Raw genomic sequence first — 26,064 nt, forward strand, 5'->3', positions numbered from 1 at the left:
ATTGTTACGACTTGATATTAGCAGTGATTTAAAGTGGAATGTCCACTTAAGAAATCGCATGTTGCTACAAGAAGAGAGCTAATTCTATTTTACATGCCTTCGCTCTATTTTGGCCATGGAGTACGGCAAACCAGTTTCCAGAAACTAGGGTCATCAAGTAACTATCAACCAAGCTACTCCCTGAGAGAATACAGAACATGTATTCGTCGAAAGTGTAAAACTGAAACATGCAGGAATAGTTTTCTTTTAAGTTATGTTTACAGTAATTGAGAACTAGATATAATCTATCTATCTATCTATCTATCTATCTATCTATCTATCTATCTATCTATCTATCTATCTATCTATCTATCTATCTAGTGAAAAACATAACATCCTTGCCTTGACAGATTGCTAAAGGAAAGTTTGTTAACTCAAAAGTTGTAAGGACATCCTCCAAGATACAAATTACCAGCCATCATCCGCGGATTAGCTAGGTACAGAGTCTTGGGGGTTTTGCCAGGATTCCTAGAAACCAAGTTACGCACACATCCTGTATAACTTTTTGTTACTGTAACTCCCTTGCCTGCTTCGCCAGCTAAAAAACAAAACACGATCGCTTATCAGGCAAAACGGCAGGAAGTAATAAATGGTTTGTCTTTTACTGCAAGTATACAAGTGTCCGTTTTAGGTAGGTGTCCGCCTTATAAAGAATATAAAAAAAATGACTGGAGAACGAAAGGTACAAACCCGAGGTGTCCATGTAAGAGAGGTGTTCGCCTTAAAAATAATTAATGAAAATGACTGGAGAACAACAGGGACCAACTCTAGGTGTCAATTTTAGGTAAGTGTCCGCCTTATGAAGAATCAACGAAAATGACTGGAGAACGAAAGGAACCAACTATAGATGTCCATTTTAAGGAGGTGTTCGCCTTATAAAGAATCAAAGAAAATGCCTGGGGATGACAGGCACCAATTCCAGGTGTCTATTTTAGGTAGGAGTCCGACTTATAAAGAATCAAAGAAAATGACTGGAAAACGAAAGGGACGAACTCTAGGTGTCCTTAGAAAGGTGTCAGCCTTATAAAGAATAAAAGAAAATGACTAAAGAAAGAAAGGGGCCAACTCTAGGTATCTATTTTAGGGAGGTGTCCGTCTTATGAAGAGTCAAAGAAAATGACTGGAGAACGAAAGGTACCATCTCTAGATGTCCATTTTAGGGAGGTGTCCGCCTTATAAAGAATAAAAGGAAATGACTGGAAATAACAGGCAGCAACCTTAAGGGTCCATTTTAGGGAGGTCTCCGCCTTATGAAGAGTCAAAGAAAATGACTGGAGACAACAGGCACCAACTGTAGGTATCCATTTTAGGGAGGTGCCCGTCTTATGAAGAATCAACGAAAATGACTGGACAACGAAAGGTACCAACTCTAGGTGTCCATTTTAGCGGGGTGTCCGCATTATGAAGAGTCAAGGAAAATGACTGGAGAACAAAAGGTACCAACTTTAGGTGTCCATTTAAGGGGGTGTCGGCCTTGTGAACAATCGACTGAAAAACGAAAGGTACCAATTCTAGGGGTCCATTTTAGGGAGGTGTCCGCCTTAAAAAGATTCATAGAAAATGACTGGAGATAGCAGGCACCAACTCTTGGTGTCCATTTAAGGGGGTTTCCGCCTTATGGAGAATCAAAAAAAATTACTGGAAAACGAAAGGGACAAACTCTAGGTGTCCATTTTAGGGAGGTGTGCGCCTTATAAAGAATCATAGAAAATGACTGGAGATAGCAGGCACGAACTATAGCTGTTCATTTAAAGAGGTGTCCGCCGTTATGAAGAATCAAATAAAAATACTGGAGAACGAAAAGGACCAACTCTAGGTGTCCATTTAGGTAGGTGTCCGCCTTATGAAGAATCAAAGAATATGACTGGGGAACTTAAGGGACCAACTTTAGGTGTCCATTTTTACGGAAGTGTCCGCCTTATGAAGAGTCAAAGAAAATGACTGGAGGACGAAAGTAACCAAATCTAACCATAAATCTAGTTGTTCCCCAGCAAAAACACATTGTTTTACAGAGATTTTGGCCCAGTGGTATGCAGTGTTCTGGACCCCGAAGCAAGAGGGACGGGTTTTATTTGGAGGAGCTTACAACAGGAAGGGCTTATTTTCAGAAATTTGCAGTTTAGGAAAGTAAAAAGATTTGTCACCGTACGAGGCAGTCCTCCAACATACAGTGGACGATTGTTGATTTTAACACGTTTCGTGTTTCCTCGTGGCCCGTCTTCACTAGTAAGGTTTCCATCCACTTGCATTCGCACAGTATTCTCTATTTTCCACACTTGTATCTTATGCCACTGCCCGTCACAGAAATGAAGAGGTTCGTCTACACTGTGCTCCGCTACCAGCTCGCCGTCACCGTTTTCTGCACGGAATATGATCTAAAACCATTGATGAACACACTTATTAATAATTTTTCCGTTAGCAAAACGACGAATCCTTTGTTCTGATCTTTCTTCACTACTGGCTAATGAAACAAATAACGAGCACCGGCGGAAATAGTTTTCAACGTGAAACAAAAATCGTCATCTCTGAATCATAATGTTTGGGAGTTGTCTTGAAGCTGTGTCTATGTCAGTTTGAACATCAACTTTCATCGCGAGATATTGGTAGCGCAGTCCTTTAAACCTACATACGCTTTGCGAATTTCTGGATGCTCAGTGCGGGTCGACTAAGATACGTTAATGGCCTTGAAATACCGCATCATTTGATAAAAGTATGTTTTTCTTCCGTGCGTGCGTGTTGCATAGCCGCTCTACTCATTATGAATACTGATAGTTTGTTTTATGGTAGAAGTCTAAAAGGTGACCCATCATCTTCAATCTCCTTGAACAAAGGTACTTTAAAAAATACCCTATCCTGAATTAAACTTACGCGGTTCCCTGGAGCATCTGGTTAAGAACTCCCTCCCCTTATTCCATGTTGGTTCCCGAAAGGACCGTTGGCTGAGTAACATTAATTGGACCAAAGCAAGATTGATAAGTGACGGCGGAAGGGTCACTACTGTGTTGCCTCATTCTGTCTGTACACAGAAGCGTACAGTTATTTGTCCAAGACTATAGCATCAACCAGTTACAGACTTCTAACTTGGGATTCTATTATAACACCGATATGTTTGATTTAGAATATAAGTGCTATAAATACTGCCGAGGGTAAATAATTAACAATTAATGAATGAGCCGAGTATCTTATGAAGAATTATGGAGATCGTGAGGGTGTTATCCGTCGAGGCCCGTAAGCCGAGCGGATAACACCCTCCGAGATCTCCATAATTCTTTATATGATACGAAAGCCGAATTCAATAATTGTTTCATTATTCATTCAAAATAATTCTTAGCTTAAAAATATTGCTAAAACATGCTTACCTCCATCGATCCATCGATGTTAAGTCGTTCTTCCATAGTGCACGTTTTGAGTTGTTCTGCTCCGCAAATATTCTCCAAATAGCAGATGTCTCCCTTCGAGTTGTCTTCTTGCTGTTCTTGCCATGTTTTTAGCTATTTTTTTGCCTACATCTTACTCTTGATACGAGTGAAATTTTTTTTTGTTTCCACAATCAAAACAACTCAACCTCGTACCCAGGTCTTCTCGATTAACGGTGCCTTAACCTGCACGAAAGCTGCATTCTTGACGTCATTTCCTCGTTAAACACAAAATTCTTCTAAATTTGGTCATCAGTAACTGGTTATGGTGAATTATGCGTGTCCTTTTAGCAAATTAGAATCGGGGAAATATTTTGAATGAATAACGAATTTATTATTATTATTATTATTATTATTTTTAATTATTATTATTATTATTATTATTATTATTAATCCATTTATTTATTTAATTATTCTATTAACTTTACTGGACTTCACTGGACTAGTCCAAGTTGAACGGCATTACAGCGACAGAGAAGTTTAGAACTCACGTTTCCATTGGACATCTCCAGAACAATGTAGTCCGGGCTATTTCCATGTCCCCAAGCCGACAATAGAAGTCCTGTGTGTGTTGTCGGTTTGATTTCAAGTGAGATTTCCTCTTTTTCTCCAACCTGGTATTGATCGGCTGACAAAAAAAGTACAAAAACGTCATTTATAATAAAGGAACAAAGTGCCAACTCCAGCAAAAAGAAATCGAGAAATACTGCACATTATATTTTTGCTTAGCTTGTTTCGTAGCCTCCCAAGCAAGCGTTTCTAGGGGAGCTCGTATCTCGTCCCTCCCCAAAAGCGCCTGCTCAACCGAGAACAACATTCATTTCCTAAACTTAGCCAATCACGTCGTATCTACCAAATTCTGGAAGGTTGACCTTGACCGCAGGGTAACCGAATAATTGCTTGACCTCCATGAAACACTGGGAAAGCTTTATTACCTCTAATAAATGTTATAGGACTCAGAGCGGCAAAAGTGAGATTTAGTCAGATTTTAGAATACTCCGTGCACTGCACAACTTTAGCGAAGGAAAGAAAAGAAGGAAAAAGGTAACTCTAGGGTCACGTTTTTACACTACCACGAGCTTATGAGTCGTGTTTAGCCGGTCAACACTTTATTTCAAAACTTTTGATTGCTCACTTACAACGCGAAAAAAAACAAAGGGAAAGGAATGTTGTTATTGGGCAGGCGTTTGTGGGGAGGAAGAGATACGAGCTCCCCTAAAAACGCCTGCTTGGGAGGCTACTTGTTTCGAAGCGCTTTTCTATTCCGGTGTATCACAAACATAAGCTCCCTCGGATGTAAACCTCTCAGTTATAGGCCCTCTTAAAACCCATTACAGAGATGTATAAGACCAGAGCTTATACGGGGCAGTCATTAAGGTCTTTGATTACGTTCAACGACATTTTCAGTTTGCGAAAACCATCGACACCATTTAAGAAACGCCTTAAGATAAGTGACGTTGCCAAGTTCGGAGTGATCTTTTGAAAATTATGAAACAGTACGCTTCCGCAAAGTCGCCATATTTTACAACAAGAACAAAACAAACAACAACAACAACAATACCTTTGTTCGCGCTGTACTTAACTAAAGAGAAATCCTTACAGACCATCAAAAAGCTGAAGTTAACTCACCGACTTTAAGGTAGCCTCCTCCATTTTTAAAGCTGACTCCCGATTCTGGGCTGTCGCGGGAACAGCTCTGCGTATTGATCTTACTAGGTGGAGTGTCAATGTTCTTTTCATTTACTGTCAAGTTCGCGATGCATCCTGGGAAACTGTTTCGTGACGCCACCTACAGTGATATGAGGGGTTAGTTTCTTAACAAGTGTTGTGCTGCGTCGGTAAACGATTGAAACGAAATTTGGTTATATTTATCACTACCGTCAAACCCCGCATTACGGACACCCGCTTAATACGGATAGTTCGTCAGACAGTTTCCTTTATCCTTACGGAAGGCCCATACATTTTCTCTAAAATTAACCCGCTTAATACGGACACCCGTTAATGAGGACAACGGTCACTTAAAAGTCAACCTCGCTAATGCGAAAACTTCACTGCCATCTGTAATTTGAGTAATAAACCTTTCGTTCTTGAAGGTAAACAAACCTTCATTTGACAGCATATCGATGTGCCCAGCGCTACTGTACACCGGATAGAATGATTTGTTGAGTATAATTTCAGACTATTTTGACATCAATCAATTTTTGAGTGTTTCCGTGGATTTAGTTCGCGAAATGACGGCTTTGTGAACGGCCAATATGTTTAGTTTGACGATGCTTATGTCCTGACACCCCGTTAATACGGACAGTTTTTATGGCCCCTTAAGTCAATCTACATCCTCGGAGACACAGGGGTGCCCCTGGGTCTCCGAGGATGGGCAATCTACCACCCTAAAAAGATTACAAAGCTTACATTTCGAGGGCTAGCCTTTCTTCATAGGAAATCAAGGATTGTGGGTTGGGTGTGGTTTGTATATTGAATGGTGGAGCAACGCCACTGGTGGGAACGTCAATAAGTCTCAATAGACTACGAGCATTCTCTCTTTTCCTAGTCCGTCAAGCGAAACGCGCGAGACAGGAAAACGACTACGCGCGTGGCGGAAAGCAAAAGAAAAAGAGAGACTGTTCGCAGTGTAGATCATCAATGAAGGCCGGAATTCATCTTGGGTCATATATACCCCAACCGATCGGTTCATTGCCCACCCCCCACCCGGTTATCGAGTCAACACTATGTCAAGGTACATTGAATAGCGAAGCTGCAAATCTACTAACCGGAACTCCTTTTGCATCAAAATCCTTGGGAACTCCTCCTAGGAAGAGTCTCTCAAGTGGGTTTATGTAGAGGAGTTCGCCTTGCAATTGGCCCGAATCCACGCTTTTGCAATCTACATAAAGCGTTCCGTCGACTCCTTGCTTGGAAAGCCGCACCTAAGAAATCAAGAGCGCTATTAAGGAGCTGATGAAACGCAAGAGGTGGGGCACCTGAACTAGTAAACAGATGGTGAAAGGTTTAACTCTGTTTGGGACAAATCGCACATTCTTTCGAGTCGCCTGTGTAACTGACTGAATAATCCAGTTAGAGGTTACTTTCACAAAGAGTTAATGATTACCGTGCGAGGTAGACTTGGGGCAAATTTGTACACATAACGAAGGAAACAACGGGGCGTGTCAAAGGTGCAAAATGTTGTAAGGTCTCCATGAGCCCCCAAATGAAAACATGGTCCAGCAGAAATGGGGCATATGAATTGTAAGCCTTGCCATTCAGAGGCATTGGATCAGTGGCTCAGGCGATGAGAAACAAGGCTCGAAATTCTTGTTTGTGCACCGGTATAAACTAAAACAACAAAAATATCCCCGATTGTCTGCGGATTGCGTCCCTGCTACGTCCTGGGTAAATGGCATGTGCACGGCATGTAATTGTTCGTTGTTACACGTCGCTACGATACGACCCCCTCGTGTCTGCCAACCTAGATGAAATGCAGTGCAAGTGGATATACAGTGAAAACTCGTAAATGAGGAAAACCAAGGGAAAAAGTCCAGTTTCCCCATTATATAGTTGTCCATATCTCCTTCCAGACACATCCATACGGACAGTTCTCTTGGTCCTGAAATTTTCATACATTTCTTCCTCTTGAATACAGACTCCTCTTTAATGTGGAGACCTCAATAATATGGACACCATGATTGTAAAATGGACTCCTCTATAATAATTTTATGACACTGTATAATGCTGACATTCGGCTTTGTTAATTAGATGTCTTTACAGGAGAAATGTCCGTAATAAAGCAGTGTCAACAGACAGAGCGTTTTTGTATGTAGTGTAGGACTTGAAAAACGAAACAACAGGAAAATGGCGAGTTAAATCTGTTGATTCAAAAATCAATTCCACCGTTTCGGCGATGCAACAAAAATGCACATGAACAAAGAAAGAGAGAAAGAGAAAGAGGGGCACTTGGAAGTCACTTGAATTCAAAGTCTTTTTCTTCTTCCCCCACCCCTACCCCCTTGCGCTGGCGGTCAATAAATCTACCGCGGTTTATATTTATCACGCACGCTCAAAGGACTTTGAAGAGAAAATAGGGGGTCTGTGAACAGGCTATCAAGGTTTTAAAGGGACTGTGACACCCTATGCGCATGTGCGGTATCTTTATTTCTGGTCTAGCGGAACCTTTTTTCAAGATTGGCTTTTGGTGAAAAAAATCCTCTTCCATCGACCCTGAGATGCCCGAGAAAGCTATTATATCAGTATTCAAGAGCCATTTGGTCAATTTTGGAAGTTTTAAACGCCGTATTTGGTATTTTTGTGCAAGCATTGTCGAGCAAATTCGAAGTCATCGAGGAGAAGCGCAAACGCATATTATTTAGCTTTATTTGTTGTCAAATCAAATGTGGCGTTTAATGTGGTCATCTGGCTTTCACTTGTGTCTGCCAAGTTCTCCACTCAACGATCTACCTTTTTCGGTGAGGTTTAAACGTTAAATATGTAAACAAAGTTGAAAAGGGCTTCCTCGATACAGCCGTGGACTACAAATGGGACCCAGCGGCGAATGAAGCTGATCTGCGACATGACTTCCGATTGTCTGCAACAATTTAATCTCGAGAGAGCTTGGAATAAGAAGGAGAAAACCCAGAAATCTTTAATTGTGCAGGAAGTCGTGTGAGGTTTGAGGAAAGAATCCATCGAACATGAAACGTTTTAACAGGCATTCGATTTATGACTCCGATCCGTAGTTGTCAGGAGTTGTATACCAGAAAGAACTGTGGAAAACGGGCCGCGCGATCTTTGCCGATGTGGTTCGCTCAGAATGTTCCTTGTCTCTTTGCTGTATGAGAGTAAATGTTTAAGAATATAACAATAGATTGTTGCCTGAATGTTCTGTTTATTATCTGGTTTCTTTATGTGTTGAATTCGATAACAACTGAGTTACAGTACGGTTCATACAGAGTGTTCATCGCGCTAGCCGAACGCATGGCTTATTTTATCATAGTGCGCATTTAGCTGGCATTTTAAGCAAAACGTTTGCCTAATTCGATACTGGTTGTTTTGGCTACCGGTCAGGCGCAATTTGCAGGTATATTTCTAAGTTTATATAGGGCAAACAGAGTGATCAGCAAGGTTTGTTTTCGGCTGGTTTGCAAGTGTACGTACGTAAAAATATACGTAGGTAAATGTTTGTTTCAAACTAGGACAGGCTTGTTTATCTTTTTCTTATTGGCCGCAATAAACAGATATCTGAGGAGTACCAGAGAATAAATATAAATTATAGAGTGTTTTCACATGACGTCACGGTGGCCATATTGGTGTCCCAAAACAATGAAACGGCGGCCATGTTGGTGTCCCAAACCAGTCCTCCGGGAGTTGAACTCTTTTCGTATGCAAACGCTTTCTTTTGTTCCAATAAATTTTCATATATGCTGGCCACGTGAGTGAAAACACTCTATAGTGATATATAAAATGCAACAAAAACGTCTGGAAGTCTCTCGCTTCGCGAACAACGAATTTTAAATTGTGTAAATTTCCTTGCGTGCAGCTTACTCGCTTCACATGCGCACTATCGTGACACAGTCCCTTTAAATTGTGTATCAAGTGCGACTTCTTTTCTTCTGCTCAATAGATCGGCTACGATTAGCTCCACTCTCTTCAAGCTGGTGGTCCAAACCGCAATATCAGCCCATCCGGGTTGTGTCTTTTTTTTCTTCATTACATCAAGCCCTTGATCCCGTAAATGAGGTCGTAAATGGACTCCAAGTCTACAACCTGACTCCAGGGCATTTCCGGCACGAGATACAATAGATTAGCTTGCTACAATCCTGACCAAAAGGTTTCGAGGCACCTCCCCTTTTTCATGTGTCTTTGTATGAAGTTTGCAGCTAACCGTCAATGCACACTCGTAAACACGGCCTTACCAAGGTTTCTCCCCCAGAGAGGAGGGGATTAACTTGAATTGCATTTTCCTTGGATGAAAGACAAAGTGCCCCAGACGTTTTGACCAGGATTGTAGTAATGAACCTAAAATGTGTTTTCACTTGGCACGTATCAGTAGTACATACCGTGTGCCACTTTCCATCGCTGTAACTCGCATTCGGGGTTATAAGCTTCAAGATGTGTTCTCCCGCACCGAAGCTACAGTTGACTTTACTGTCCTCTAAATGACACTCTATGAAATTAGACTGCGATGGCTCATCGGCGGTGTATAACATGATGCCATTTGGATTGGAGGCACGGAAACTGAAATTCAATTCTGTGCTGCAAAAGTAGAAGACAGGTTCAATCGTAGTGCTTTTAACCGACCGTTTATTTATTCGAACAGAGGATCAGGCAGACGATCAAGCATAGAACCCTTCTAAGAATGAGCCCTCAGTTGAACTTTTTCTTTATCTTCAGTCCATAAAAAAGTGAGTAAAATGAAACGGACAATACGATTATCTTGGGGCTAGAAGACTATTTGCTGTGTTATGGTTAGAAAAGCTTGAAATAAATGTTGATTAACATAATGAAATCAATCTTTGACTATACTAATTCTTTTCGAGCACAATCAGGAAATTTTGGCGATTTATGTGGTCTGAGGTTGGCTTATAATCAGATCAAAACTTCAATGTCAACGTTTCACGGAAAACGTTTCACAATCGACTGGCCCGCATGTAGCAGCTAAAAGATTTTAAAAATTCTTAAGTACGTAAAGCTTGGTTTTCTTTCCACAGTTTTCTCATCGTATTGTTTCTTGAATATTGTCAACCTATCAATATTTCCGTCATACATTCCCACTAACAGAGTTTGTAGGGACTTGTTCTTGTCAGAGTAGGACGTTTGCTATTTAATATATATGATGGAGAGTGACACTCTCTTCAAGGACATGTCATGAAAATTAGCAGGGTCACAGTCCTTGTTATTTATGAGACACCCAATGACTGTCAAAGAAAAGCCTTGAGGCAAGCGTACTAGTACACAGTGTAATTAGAAATCGATCATGTGAAATTAAACATGTGACAGAGTCGTTCCCAGTCGTCCTCGGCGATTTCGGATGTGACGTCACCTGTCAAGCTTGTCGGGAGAATTCGCCGCTCGGTTCCAAGCCTCCTCTAGTAACTCGGATAGCGCGAACAGGCCTGGGTACGAGGCTGGTGACAGAGTCTTCGGTTAGCATAAAAAGCGATTGAACAACAGAACCCTGGGAAGTTACCATTTGCGGGGGAAAACCTGAAATCGAAATCCGTCTGAAAAAGTTCAGAAAAAAATATCGGCGTTTCTCAATTAGCCTACGGTTGTTAATTCTTTTCGAAACAGCTACAAAGTCTAATCAAATCACTGCTATTTCTTTAATCCAACCATCCGAATATCTGGCGCTAAATTTTCAATCGGGAGATTTGTGCAAAGATAAGCATCCCTGGTCTCGAACTGGGTACAACTTACCTGGCCGACTTCAGCGTCGGGTCCCCAGTAATGCTGTAGAGGGCATGACTGTTAAGGTCGAGACCAAAGCCCAAAACGTCTTCCAGCTGAGCTGGATCGCCTGGCATTGTGCATGTCGGTTCTGAGTTTGTCGTTGGGGCAGGAGTGGTTGTAGGCTCCAAGGTAGTTGTCGGGGATGGGCTGGTAGTAGGTTCCGAGGTAGTTGTGGGGGGTGGGCTGGTAGTAGGTTCCGAGGTAGTTTTGGGCGGAGATATAGTCACAGGTTCAGATGTTGTCGTGGGGGGAAGGGTACTGGATTCCTCGGTTGTGCTTGGTAGGTTGGTAGTCTCAGGAGGAGTTCTTGGTGCTGGACTTGTTGTGGAGGAATCTGAAAAAAATATATCGTAGTCCTAACTCAGCCACTGACAGTAACCAAACCTAGAGGGGCGTTCTCAGCTGGAGGTGATAATTTTGCTTTCTTGGGTAATGGTTCAATCAATTAATCAATCTTTTTTTGCCACCTAATTTCTAACGTAATAAGGCTATCACATAATCTATTAGCAGGGGATCTCTGCAAGCTGAGCTGAGTTGACCTTTACCAGGGAGATCGCCTGTACATAATTAATTTATGCATTACAAACATTCGTATTGAATATGGTGGCCTTCCATATTGTTGAGCAGCAAGGTTGTTACATGTCTTATATTGTATGTATGTTCCACGTCGTCTTCAGTTGTAGCTGTTTCGCCTTACTTTTGGCGAACGCGGAAAAGCGTGAATTGCTGAAACGGGAAGAGGCGTGCATGAACAGATTGAGGAACACGGTAGGGATATACGTGATACACGGCTTTCAAGAACTCAAACCTCCACCGCTCTGAACACACCAATAAGATCGGGCATCATCCACTATGGAACGGGGTTAGGGTTAGTGATCAAGACCTTAACTGGTACTCTCGAAGAGTTAAAGAAGCTATGCGAATAAGACTTCACGAAAGATTAAATGGAATTGAAATTCCTGAAACGTGGATGCTTACCAACAGACAGCACAGCAGCCGAGAGACAGAGGACCGCTGAGGGAAATTTCTTCCCCTTCGCTTCGGATCGAACCTACCAAACATGAGCGACTGAGATACGTGATACACTATTACTAACATCCATTGTGGTACTAAGGCCGTCATTAACAGTCCCACTCAGTAAATCAACACTATCGCTAAATGAAGACCTGCAGTACGCGGTCGAAACGTCTCGATGGCAACGTGAACATCTTCAATTGAAAACAATTGATTGTTCTCTCTCAAATGTCTGTTAATCGCAAGGGAGAGAAATTAATTTTGAATCCGCTGCTGTCGTTAGCTATACCTTATTATAGGACATTAACGCTCCATGAAATTAACGAGAATCGTTAAAATTCGGGTTAATTTAAGTCGCGGTAATTTTGTTGAGCGTTAATTTCCGCGACGTTAATTAAGTGCAGCGTTAATTTCCGAGCTCTTAATTTCCAGTATTTTAACCCCAATTTTGGAACCTGTCCAGACATTCTTGACACCTGAAAAACATTAACTACAAGCTTTCTTTCTTTCAATTAACCCTTTATTTTTCATCTTTCACAAAAGCTAAGGCGAAGGTTTACAATATTTCGAGTTTATCTTCATCGTTGTCGCTGTCAGAAGTGATGTCAGTCAGTTTTGTTCAGTTTTGAATTTTTTTGCATCCATTGTTGAAATCAATTTGTTTCAGTTATCACCACCAACTGTGTCTTAATCGCGTTAATTTCCTTTATAATGAAATTCTACCTCCTCTTTCGCGTTAATTTTCTTTATTCGAAAGTCGTTTTCCATAAAAGTCGCGTTAATTTCCAATACCTTAATTTCATGGAGCGTTAATTTCCTATAATAAGGTACGTCGGGTTTAGAAATTGGCGAGAAAACTTGCCCATAGGGTATCTCAGATTATTGTTGTTTTTGCTACTGTTGTTGTTATTGTTAGTATTATTATTGACTAAAACGTGACACTGAAAAGTTTCAACAATTTTAAGACGTACTCTTTCTTTTTTACAAGAATCACTGAAGAATGTTGTTTTTCTGGACCGATTCAAAAAGAATTGCCGTCGAGAGGGAGCTATAATCATACAGTTAAGTTAGAAACTTTTCAACACACAAAATTATACCCTTTTCAAAATCTTAGCCTCAGGCTTATTCTTAAAATTTCGCAAATTTCAGCCTCGATATTCTTATGAAATATATTCTTGTAAAAAAGAAAGAGTGTAACGTGTATCTGTTCCATTTAGCCTTTTTAATCGAGAAGTTCGTGATCAGGCAAAAGTGGGTCCCACTCCTCCAGACACTGAGGACACTTAATAAAATTAACGTAAATAAAGATGACGTTCAGCGTAAGCTCCTAATATCGATAAAAGGATATGCATTTCTCCCTCTGATAAAGTCTCACTCTAACCTTTCCTTTATTTTATTTTATTTTATTTATAGCGGGGCTCCCTCGCGCGCGAAGCGCGCGTGGGACAGAGCCCCATACTCATAGAATATGGTCAACCTCTTTTCGTGTGGTTGTCACGTGACTGACCGAGCGTACGTACGTACGTACGCGTCTACAGATTGTACTGGTAGGGTAGGGGAGACTATCAAAAGGAAGGGAGGGGTGTCTCAGGTGTGTCTTGGCAAACCCATATCTTTTATATTGGCCATTCACAATATGGTCAATTGACAGCTGTCAAAGCAGGATAGCCACTGACCAGTATCGCATTGCCATATCGGGAGCTCATGTGTCAACTCATCAAGGTGACGTGATTTATTTGGAAGCTGTCCGCTGACCAGTTGTTTTACTAGCTCGCAATCAATGTTCAATCTCATACTTTCTAGCTAAATTGAGAGCACAGGAAACTGATAATGCACACATCCATTGAACATCAATGTTGTGATCAATTGACAGCTGTCAAAACAGGGTATCCGCTGACCAGTATCACTTGACCGTATCGCGGGCTCAGGTGTTGACCCATCGAGGTCGAGTATTTTTTTGAAGTTATCCGCTGACAAGTTACTAGTTTTCAAATGATCGCAGGCTCAAGTTTGTTTGTTTTTAAAGTCATATGAAATATGTTTTGTTTTTGTGCCGCACAATTAAAATTTTGATTTAAAACTGACCTCGGATACGAAAATTCAGCCAGCTATTACAGGCAGGGAAGGCAGTTGCTTTTGACTTTGCTCACCATGGTCACGCTCCACGTCCAATTTTTACGCTCTGATTGGTCAAAATTTGACAGGTGAGCTCATGCGGAAAATTTATGCAGCATCTTGAATCTTGTTTACTTTGAGAGCTGAAGCTGACAGAGTTTTATGTCAACTTGTGATGTTTTTAACTGTCTTTTCCACTGGATGCACAAAATGAAATTCAGCTGCTATCAGGAGTCTTCTGTAATTCATGGCTAGTTGGTTTTTGGTTGAGAGATTAATACATTACTTGTCAAAGTCTGAAATCCGATTTCGGATGGCATCGATTTCGCTTTCCACCTTGCTTGATGCGTAAGGGTTGAAAAGTCTGAAGCGATACTGGCCTTCCTTGATACCTTTCAGGAGCTGCACCTCGAATGGTAAGCCTCAGTAATTATTGTGTTTGATGTTTGTTTTTTATATCTAATTTAATGAAGTCGAGCGCAGTTTATGCGGCTATGTAGTTTATGCACGTTTGTAAGATTTGAGACAATTTGATATGACCAAGAATCAGGTTTGATATAAGCTTACAGAACTTTAAAAAGCCTTTAGACATTTTCTCACCGCAAATAGAAAGAAAACGTTCCAAAGAACATTTAGTTAAAATTCTGGTTGTAAAAGAAAGCTTTGAGCGATTTTCTTGCCTCGAGTTCATCTTTGAAAAAAGTAAATACCGGGAAGCCGGCTTGAAACATAAACTTAAGCTTTAAGCTTGAAGATTCAGGATTTTTAGAGACACTTTAATACTTGTCTTCGTCAATGAAAAATGTTGTCTCTGTATATGTTTAACCGAATTATATTTCTTTTATTGATTGTTGGTAGTCTCTCTTGTAATTTTAATCGCCGTGCCGTTTGTTTTCAATCGTTCAGTGAACATCGCTTGCAGGAGTACTCACAGTGCCGCGGGTATCAAACCGGCGCTTTTAAAGATTACACATCGATAAAACAATTTAATAAAATTGAATAAACATAATAATTTCTTTATTATGTTGTAGCTTAACTGTTCGTTCAAACACTCGCTACAGTTCGCACTGCAAAAGTGAGAACCGGCTGGCCGTATATGATTTTGGAAATTTTTTTTAACGGTTTAAAAAGCCCACGCGTGCTTCGATCGTCCGGAATATTGAATGAGTGCAATTTGTGTTGCAAAATTGTTAAATACTGCATTCTGTCCGAGGTCTGTATGATAAAAACAGTACCTCTGTTTCACCTCAGATGTGATGTATAAATGGTGTAAAAGGTTGGTTTACACGTGCACGCACCCGGATTAGTTGGCAAGATTTTGTAAAGTAAACCTGTCGAACGCAAAAAAATTCGGCCTGATTTTCTTTTTCTAGGCTTAATTAATCTTACGGTGATCAAGAGCCATTATGGCTCCTAAATGTGATCGAAGATGATTGCTATTTTTTGGGTGTACATATGAGGCTATCAACTTGATCTAAGATTTTGTTCACTCTTGGGCTGTTTGCAAATTATTTTTCTCTAAAATCACTTAGCCTTTCCCTCAAAAGTCACATGAATGTGCTATGTGCTCTTAAGTTAACTGAATTGTGGATTACAAGTTTATTGTTTGATTTAAATTATAAATATATTAATGGGAGCCTCGCTTTTAGCCCTGGCTAAATCTATATATTCTTTATTTTATTATTTTGCCACACACAATGAAATACAAGCAGAATAGAAACGATAATAAATAGGTTAATTAACATTAAATTTAAAATTTGTACATTACATTACCTTTTTTTGAGCGACAGTTTTTCAAAAAAAAGGCATTAAACAGTGCATAGAAGGTCTGAAATGCAGTCAGAATACAAAGAAAAACAAGAAGACGCTAAGGGTGAGCTTCAAAGCGATATTCCATGTACATTTTGCTAATTTAGTGAGCAAAGAATATTTCTCCATACAACGTCTCATAATTTTCTCGCTGTATGAATACTTAATTAGGTTAGTTGGGTAGTGTTGTTTTCGGGTTCTTTGGCATCCTAACAGGCCTGAAACGCAGTCAACAGACAAATAAACATAACAACATACTAAAAGGAAAACTTTAATGTACGTTTAGCTCAATTATGGAGAAATAGGATAATTCTCACACAACGTCTTATAACTGTTGTTGTATGAATAATTAATTACTAATGGGATAATGTTGTTCAGGGCTCTCATAGTGAGCTTGGGCTACCTGTGGGATTACTGGGATTTTGATCCACACAAATCTTGGGCCTAATTAAAGTTAACATTATGGCAAAGAAAGAGCAGGAAGAAACTACATCTGATGACAATGATCAGGTTATAAAAACATCTCAAGAACTGAAAGAAGACGTCAGTCAGAAATATGAATGTGTTTACAGAACTGGGGGGGTTAGAAAAACCTTACCACATTGAAATAGACCCAACAGTTACACCCGTCGTAGACCATCACTAGCCGCACTTCAGGAGGGAGTGAAAGCAGAGTTAAATAACATGGAGAAACGAGGAGTGATTTGAAAAGTGGAAGAACCCACTGACTGGGTAAATTCAATGGCCATTGTTGAAAAGCCTGATGGACTTTGCTTATCTGTATGGATCCAGGACATCTGAATAAAGGTATTAAAAGAGAACACTTTCAGCTACCCACTATTTAAGATATCACGACACGCATGGCAAATGCAAAGTGGTTCACCAAGTTAGATGCAAATGGAGGCTATTGGCAGATAAGTGAATGATGATAATCTTTATTGGGGATCCCAACTTCACTTAAACCAGTGATTTACAGAAGGTTCCTCTTAGGCTGCCGTTTTCCTAAGATTGTTCCTAGATCGGGTATTTTAATCATGAAAATCACGATTAAAACTAAATTGAGAGGCATAAGAAAAAAGATTATTAACTGATTTATAGACAAAAATGGCGCGGAGCTCGGCTCTACTGCACAGTAGTGGTTTCCAATGTAATTTCACTTGAGCATTACTAGAAGATGCGCGTGGAAGGAGATCTAAAATAATAAGTTTCCTCGGTCGCCCCAGATGATGTCTCCATAATCAAAATGCGTAAAACAAAGCCACTGAAAAAGGTCAACCTAGCGCTAACAGGTAAATAAGCTTTAATACGTCTCAGAAAAAAACCAAGTTTCCTATTGAACTTACTTGGAACGTGTTCAATGATATCATTCCATAACAATATCCTCATTAATAACTATGCAAAGATATGAAAAAGAATTGACTTCTTCGAGCAAATTGTCTATGTGGGGTCGATGTAGATTGGATGTAGGGTCGATGTAGGGTCCATGTGGGGTCGATGTAGGGTCACGTGGGGTCGATGTAGATTCTATGTAGGGACAATTTAAGATCAATTATAAATTACAGAGGAAGACGCTTAGTAACCCCACCTTCACTAATATTCTCTACCTTCTGAAGTTTAGTTTACAATAAGAACGAGCTCGGTTCAAACCAAACATGTGGAGCAGCAGTCATCATTACGACCTTATGCAACAAGGTAATGGAAATTTGGAAGAAGAAAGTGAAGAAAGCGAAGTCTCTCAAGATAGCTTCCCAGGAGGAACAGAGCACTTAGAGCTTTGGTCATGCATTCATGATGAAGCTGAGAAACGCCATAAGACCCACCTCAACGCTTTGATCGATCGATCAATATTGAGTAAACGGAGATTCAGAAAACGTGGCTCGTATTATAGCCGAAAGGATAAAAGAGAAAAGGGCTGAGGAAAGTACCCTTAGAGTGTCTAAAGTGGGTGCGTGCTATGAAGAAAGATTCTTCCCTCCAAAAAGTGATGGAAACCCAATAAGAGCTCAAAAATACAGAAAGATTTGATTGTCTGGAATCGACAGAACTAGGGATCGATAAGCGAAAATTCTTACTCAATCGATTGTATCAAAAACAACCCATTCCACAAGATGAACACCATACCGGCTAAGAATGGTAGAGATTTTTTTTCTGGACCTTTGTATTTCTGCGTTTAAGTAAAACTGTACGCTAAAACGATATCTCGTGTCTTAAGGTACATTTTGGTTATACCCTCATTACCATTAACAATTTGCGCGCCAAGAATTAATGAACTGGAATTTTGAAATAAATTGTCGCACAATGAAAGCGGCAGGAAATAGAACGTGCATAATTCATTACGTTTCAGTGATTTTCAGTCACGGGTGGCTTCAAATCCAAATAAGGATGTGACCCAGACAAACAACCTAGGACATCATACCACATAAGGACATGACGAACATAATTAAAAATAAACTATGACATCATTCTTCTGAAAATAGCTAAAACCTGTAAAGCCGGTTAAACCACTTAAATGAGATTTCCCCCCATTTTGTTCATGAGTTGAAGACAAGACTATGACATCATCGGCGTTAATGTATTCTTCCGCAAGTTAAAGAGATTCTTCCGAAAAAAACGATAATTCGGTCCCTACACCACTACTCTCACCTCACTGAATTTCATCCTACTTGCTCTTCATCGACCTTCAAACACGCACACTAATCACCCGATTGACAACGGCCTATATCATCTATATTGTCTATGCGGTTGAACAGTTCAAACACGAGATATATATATGCGAAACCAATAGAGGCATTCAAGTAGCTTCGTTCAAAGTTTGATCATTATCATCGCATTGTTCCAAAAGCTCGTCAATTCTACAAAAGAATTACTTCTTCTTCGAGAGGGTAATGCAAGCGCGTGTCAATTCTGAAACCATAACAGTCGAAGAATTTCTCGTTCTTTCGCCCACAATCATAGTGAAAGCCCATACCCGCTTTAGCATCGTTGAAAGAGTAATCAGTTTCCTTGCCGAAAGAAAGCAAACATTTCCTTCACTCATAGTTTACTAATCTTCCTGCCAGTAAAGCGTTCAACTTACAAATCACTTTGTAACATGATTCACGCTACCCTAGGTGCCACGCTTATCTCCAAAGAGGGTTTACTTCCAACTTTTCTTAAGGTTTAACTTTGCTCAAGCCCTCGCAATAAGACTTACGTTGAGCAAGATACTGTCCCAATCACTAAAAATTCCTTCATATAATAATCAATCACCTTTACAGTTCCATCCGTCTCCCATGTAACCAGGTTTACACGTGCAGTTGTATGCGCCCTCGGTGTTATTACAAAACGCTTTAAAACTGCAATTGTGGGTTTCTGCTGCTTTACACTCATCGACGTCTGAAATCATATTGATCAATAGCAAAAGTTAACTTTGCAATGTGGATTCCTGTCAACGTTCTACACAAAGTGTAATCTTGAACTGAGGAGAAAGGTGCAAAAGAAACACATGAGAAAAAAGAAACACGAAAAAACAAAGAAAATCAAGTTTCTGATGCCGGCTAGTGCACTAAATAGGAAGCTATACATGCACTGTATACTAGTACGTTAAGGCGTTTTAAACTTTCTTACCTTTTTAGGTAATACAGTCTAACCTCTACTAAAGTTCGCCTCTCCTCAACGGCCACTTTCTTCTGTCCCGAAGGTGGCCGTTGTGGAGCTGTAGCTAACAAATGGTTTCTATAAAGAACATATTATCATGGAAACAGTAAAAACAGTAGTGCTTTCGAAGGCATGCAAAATGACCAAGTTAATAAAGAAACTACCTGTGCAATTATATCCGTTCCCTTTGTATCCTGGTTTACACGTGCAGTTGTAGGATCCTTTGGTGTTATTACAAACCGCATTAGAATTGCAATTGTGGGTTCCTTGTTCACACTCATTGATGTCTGAAATCATAGTTGAACATCAATGACAATAAACTAAGTTGGCACAGTGGATTCCTATCAGCTGTCTGACGTTCTTTTAAAGCTACAGACGAAGTAAGTTGTTAAGGAAACAAAAGAGAAAAAATCAAACAAACAAACACTGAAACAGACACAAAGCGTTTGATGCCATGCGAGCGGACCAGACAATAAAATGAATATTACCTGTGCAGTTATTTCCATCTCCTCTATATCCAGCTTTACATGTGCAATTGAAGGATCCGTGAGTGTTGTTACAAATGGCATCAGAACCGCACACGTAAGTGTCTGCTTCACACTCGTCGATGTCTGTAATATTGCATTATTGAACACCATAAATAGTTAGCTTAACACGCTGAATGTGATTCCTCGTACCTGTCACTGGGCGTTCGTTCAGTTGGGCGGATCCAAGATTTTAAGAGATAAGAGAGAGTGGGTGCTAGGGGTAACTTGTCCTATGGCGTCCCTAAAACGTTTTAATTGAGTAAGGATGAATAGGAACCTGCAACACCGCAAATTCATACAACGCCACAAAATATAGAAATGACTTTTTACAAAAAACTTGTTCTCTTCCTGGCTGTACACGATATCGAGCATAACATGGGAATAAAGTGCCAATTGAACTGTTCTAACAAACAAGTAAGTCGGCTAAAAAAGGAGAGGTTGCTAGCCTTCCAATCCACCTCCCCTGCATCCACCTCTGTCGTTGCATTGCTATAAGAAGCAAGTTGTAACAGGGGAAGAGAATGAAAGAGAAGAGATAAAGTTTCTGCTGCCATACGAGAACACACGTACCACTGAGAATACTACCTGTGCAGTTTTCTCCATCTCCTGTAAATCCAGGTTTACATGTGCAATTGAAGGATCCATGGGTGTTATTACAAAATGCATCAGAACTGCAACTGTGGTGTGTATCTACTACACACTCATCGATATCTGAAATAAGTTTTAAATTACACGTTAATGACTGAATGCTCAATCGATGAAAAATTAAAATCTACTTAGATTGAAGGTAAAATATTCTTTCTTTCAAAAGCAAAGGTAATTAAGACCCTTTTATTGTCCCTTCATCGTCTTATTTGTTTGTTATAGACCCGCAACCGATTTTTGGATAACCCTCCATTTTATTCACTAAGCGTATGAATTTGTCTCCCAAGATACAGGTACCATAATCGTGACCTGAAATTTCATTCTTTTTTCACTTATCACCAATAATTGTTAGTATAACGTTAAGATAGTATTGCGTTATTTCCAAAGTACGTCATTACTTCCAAATTTGCTTTAACCTTTCATGAATAAAACTCGAATTTGTCATTTGTGTATTCATCACCTGTACAGTTCCATCCGTCTCCCAAGTACCCAGGTTTACATGTGCAGTTGTAGGATCCGTTGATGTTGTGACAAACTGCATTAGAACTACAATTTTGAGTTCTTCCTTCACACTCATTGATGTCTGAAATCATTAGAACAATAGAGATTGTCTTAGTTTGCAGAGTGAATTCCTCTCAGCTTTCTAAAAAGTGAGGCTAGCATTAAGTGAAAGTTGTAAAAGAAATTTATGAGAAAAAACAAAAGTTTCTGATGCCGGCCATGTTAGGAGACAAAACATAAAAAATACATGAAGGTACTAAGCATTAACCTTTCCTCTTAAAATTTTGAAGAAATATGGTCTACTACCTAGCAAAGAATTGCTATAAAGAACATCTTATCATGGAAAAATAAAAACAGCAATGCTTTCGATGGTATGCAAAATGACGAAGTTATGAAAGAAATTACCTGTGCAATTATCTCCGTCTCCTTCATATCCTGGTTTACATGTGCAGTTGTAGGATCCGTTGATGTTGTGACAAACTGCATTAGAACTGCAATTGTGAGTTCTTCCTTCACACTCATTGATGTCTGAAATCATTTAGAACAATGGAGATAAGCTTAGTTTGCAGAGTGAGTTTCTCTCAGCTTTTTAAAAAGTGAGGCCAACACTGAGAAGAAAGTTGTAAAAGAAATGCGTCAGAAAAAACAAAAAAGCAAAGTTTCTGATGCCGGCCATGTTAGGAGACAAAACATTTAAAATACAAGGTACAAAGCGTCATAAATTTTCCGCTTAAGATTTTAACTGAGGTATTATTGTCTACTGTCGAGCAAAAATTGATATAAGACATATAAAGAGCATCTCATTATGGAAAAATAAAAACAGCAATGCTTTCGATGGCACGCAAAATGACTAAATTACGAAAAATATCACCTGTGCAATTATTTCCGTCCCCTTTATATCCTGGTTTACATGTGCAGTTGTAGGATCCGTGGGTGTTATTACAAAATGCATCAGAACTGCAATTGTGGTGCGTATCTACTAGACACTCATCGATATCTGAAATAAGTTTTAAATTACATGTAAAAAACTGAGTGCTCAATCGGTGAAAAATTAAAATCTACTTATTCTGGAGGTAAAATATTCTTTCTTGCAAAAGCAAAGGTAATTTAGACCCTTTTATTGTCCCTGCGTCGTCTTATTTGTTTGTTATAGACCCCCAATCGATTTTTGGATAACCCTCCATTTTATTCACTAAGCTTATGAATTTGTCTCCCAAGATACCATAATCGTGACCCGAATTTAATTCTTTTGTCACTTATCACCAATAATTGTTAGTATAACGTTAAGACCGTATTGCCTCATTTCCAAGGTAGGTCATTTTTCCAAATTTGCTTTAACAGCTTTCATGAATAAAACTCGAATTTGTCAAGATACTTCGCCCATTAACCAAAACGTCCTTTATGTATTTGTGTATTCATCACCTGTACAGTTCCATCCGTCTCCCAAGTACCCAGGTTTACATGTGCAGTTGTAGGATCCGTTGATGTTGTGACAAACTGCATTAGAACTGCAATTGTGAGTTCTTCCTTCACACTCATTGATGTCTGAAATCATATAGAACGACAGAGATTGGCTTAGTTTGCAGAGTGAATTCTTCTCAGCTTTCTAAAAAGTGAGGCTAGCACTAAGTAGAAAGTTGTAAAAGAAATACATGAGAAAAAACAAAAGTTTCTGATGCCGGCCATGTTAGGAGACAAAACATTAAAAATACAAGGTATTAAGCATTAACCTGTCCACTTAAAATTTTGAGGCAATATGGTCTTCTATCTAGCAAAGAATTGCTATAAAGAGCATCTTATCATAAAAAATAAAAACAGCAATGCTTTCGATGGCATTCAAATTGACTAAAACTACGAAAAATATCACCTGTGCAATGATTTCCGTCCCCTTCATATCCAGGTTTACATGTGCAGTTGTAGGATCCTTTGGTGTTATTACAAACCGCATTAGAACTGCAATTGTCAGTTTTTCCTTCACATTCATTGATGTCTGAAATCATATAGAACAATAGAGATTGGATTAGTTTGCAGAGTGAATTCCTCTCAGCTCTCTGAAAATTGAGGCCAGCACTGAGAAGAAAGTTTTCAAAGAAATGTATGAGAAAAACCAAGAAGGCAAATTTTCTGATGCCGGCTATGCTTGGAGACAAAACATTTAAAATACAAGGCCAGTATTAAGCATTCACCTTTCCCCTTAAATTTTTGAGGTAATATGGTCTACTATCTAGCAAAGAAGTTATGCAAAGAGCATCTTATCATGGAAAAAAAAACAGCAATGCTTTCGATGGCATTCAAAATGACTTAAAGTACGAAAAATATCACCTGTGCAATTATTTCCGTCCCCATCATATCCTGGTTTACATGTGCAGTTATAGGATCCTTTGTTGTTGTTACAAACCGCATTAGAACTGCAATTGTGAGTTCCTCCTTCACACTCATTGATGTCTGAAATCATATTGACCAATAATTGCGAAAAAATAAGTTCCCATTGTGTGTTTTAGACTTTCCCCCGTTTTTATCTACAGTGCATGAAATCAAGAGAGGAGGTTACTAGAAGATAATTACAGTATTCGCAGCAAGCCGAAAAAAATGGTGTCGAATCCAAGGTGAAGCCATTTTTCTCTGTCTGTTAAGACATTGACTTATTGTTTTTGTTTCATTTTTTTTTTCACTTTTACGAATAAACTTATTAAATTGTTATGGTTGGACCCACAGTTTCGATGTTTGACATTCATGTTCCTTGTATGTCAAGTTATGGGCCCCGTTATATTCCCTCGAAAAACTTATTTCGGTATTTGGGTAAGTTTCCCTTAGGGGCCGGTTTCATTCCAATTTTTCGAGGAGAATTTTATATGGAACTAGCAACGAGCCTAGATGCATAATCAAGGCTCACGCCATATCACGTTTTCTGGTTTAGAGTTGAGATGCTCTTGAAGAAAGCTTAAAGGCTTTCAATTACGAACTGCTTTTACTCAACAACAAGCTCTAATATTACTCAACTCAAATAACCAAGAAACACATAAGATTACGGACACAAAGAGCAAAAATTTGAGGAAATAGCATTTGTTGAAATTGTATGAAGTTAATAGACCAATTGAAACGAGAGGCTAGCAAAACCTTAAAATGTTCGCTACGCAAACGTTTTATACACTGTCGTAGGAAATGACAAAGGACAGCCCGAGCTTAATTACGATTTACGAACCTTTGATTATTTGCGTAAAAGGAAAGTTTTTTTCAAGAACAACTTACCATGTTCACATTGTGCACCAGTGAAACCAGAAGGACACAAACACCGATATTTTTTCTCTGTGAATCCAGACTGACAGGTACCGTTGTTTTGGCAACGGGGAGTATCACAAGCACTCTTTGATAGAACAAAAATCAGGTTTGAATTGTAAGAGAAGAAGTTACGTTAAACCGTCTTGATAGAGCGTCAACTACAAACTAGAAGATGATGATGATGATGATGATAAGAAAATTGTAATTATTACGATCCTGATGATGATAATAATTATTTATAGGGAGCTTAAGCAACGACGACGCCAAAGGCAAGGAAAACGCAAATAGGTTAAGGATTAGGAAAACAAAAACTTTGCAAGTAGATCACGTTTTTTGTTCATTTCCCTGCCCTCGTTGCACGACTACCAGGTGGAACTTCTTAGTTTAACCTCTCTACCGGGACGTGAACACAAGACAACGATTCTTTACTCAATTGTTGTTATTTTTTTTTTGAACTTAGATACAGTCCTTTACAATGCGACTCCAGAAAAACTCACCAACATTTGGTGACCAAGTGAACGACGTGCAATAAGAACGATAGATTTTGATACAGCGTGAATTCACTCTCGAAGAGACATTTTTGCCACGTCGTCATCGTCGTTGCTCAAGCTCCCTCTAATGTCGAAGATGGTGACCATTGTGATGATGATGAAGATGTCGGCAGTGGGATGATGATTGCCTTGAAGATGATGATGATGAAAGAAAAAGAAGACGGGAAAAGAAAAGACAAAAAACTTACAATTGTACCATGATATAAGCAGCCTTCCCTCTCTTTAAAATCCTCATCGTGCGCTCGGTGTGTTGAATTGTTCAGTTCACATCGTCTTTCTGTTTGTATCTCGTAATTAACACTGACGCAGTTTGGTTGGTTGTAACAAAGCAGTTCACAAAGACCCATATCCGGGACATGTTGGACAATTAAGAACGTGTGGCTCTCCAAACATTTGTCAGCAATTAGGAAATAACTCGGAAACGCCAGTACGCGGCAATTATCTGAATTGAAAAAAGAAAAAAATTGCATTTAGCAATTCTAGGAGCTCATAAGATGGCCAATTCTGACCTTTTCTGGCGGCAAAAGACCTTCGATTAAAAGCAACTGTCCTTTATAAACAAGATTGAAGTTCATGGAACGTAATAACTTTTATTATATGGAGGAGAGTGTTTTACTGGGAACTAAACCACTCGTAGATTCCATACGCCACTTCATCCGGGACCCGAGTGGCGTATTTTCCGTATGTCACCTTTGTGAGTGTCGTATCGTTCAATGACGTCACGATTCCCGCCTTTTGCTTTTGTTGAATTGGTTTCTCCATATAATAAAAAGAACATTACACGTTGGCTCGAAGATATGAATTTTATGTTCTCGTGGCAAGAACAATATCTCACGAGTGAGCGAAGCGAACGAGTGAGATATTGTTCTTGCCACTCGAACATAAAATTCATATCTCCTCGCCACCGTGTAATATCCTCTATATATCTTCGGTTATACTCCTTAGCTTCAAGCTATGTTTTATCTTACATTTAATCATGAAACTACCATGTACGTTAATTAAACTTTCTTGCTGGGGTTTTCATGGAATTGCTTCAAACTGGCTTAAAACAGCAATGTACATCAAATAATTACAAAAAGGAGATGGAATTAA

General features: G+C 39.5%; 1 protein-coding gene and 1 long non-coding RNA gene across 2 annotated transcripts; both read right to left on the bottom strand.

Moving 5' to 3' along the window:
- Window positions 1–413: 413 nt before the first annotated feature.
- On the bottom strand, window positions 414–19,766 carry LOC140934132 (laminin subunit alpha-4-like). The gene is made up of 9 exons (XM_073383812.1): window positions 19,634–19,766; window positions 19,083–19,208; window positions 10,863–11,229; window positions 9,503–9,698; window positions 6,224–6,379; window positions 5,085–5,244; window positions 3,947–4,083; window positions 2,189–2,414; window positions 414–577 (listed from the first exon to the last, which is right to left on the bottom strand). Exons 1-9 carry the CDS (start codon window positions 19,764–19,766, stop codon window positions 414–416), a joined length of 1,665 nt encoding a protein of 554 aa, XP_073239913.1.
- A 197-nt stretch (window positions 19,767–19,963) lies between these two features.
- LOC140935678 (uncharacterized) lies at window positions 19,964–21,227 on the bottom strand. Its single transcript, XR_012165235.1, has 3 exons — window positions 21,102–21,227; window positions 20,582–20,707; window positions 19,964–20,080 (listed from the first exon to the last, which is right to left on the bottom strand). It is a non-coding gene; the product is annotated as an uncharacterized lncRNA (long non-coding RNA).
- Window positions 21,228–26,064: the final 4,837 nt, after the last annotated feature.

Source organism: Porites lutea, chromosome 4 (genome assembly GCF_958299795.1).
Source record: "Porites lutea chromosome 4, jaPorLute2.1, whole genome shotgun sequence".
NCBI lineage: Eukaryota > Metazoa > Cnidaria > Anthozoa > Scleractinia > Poritidae > Porites > Porites lutea.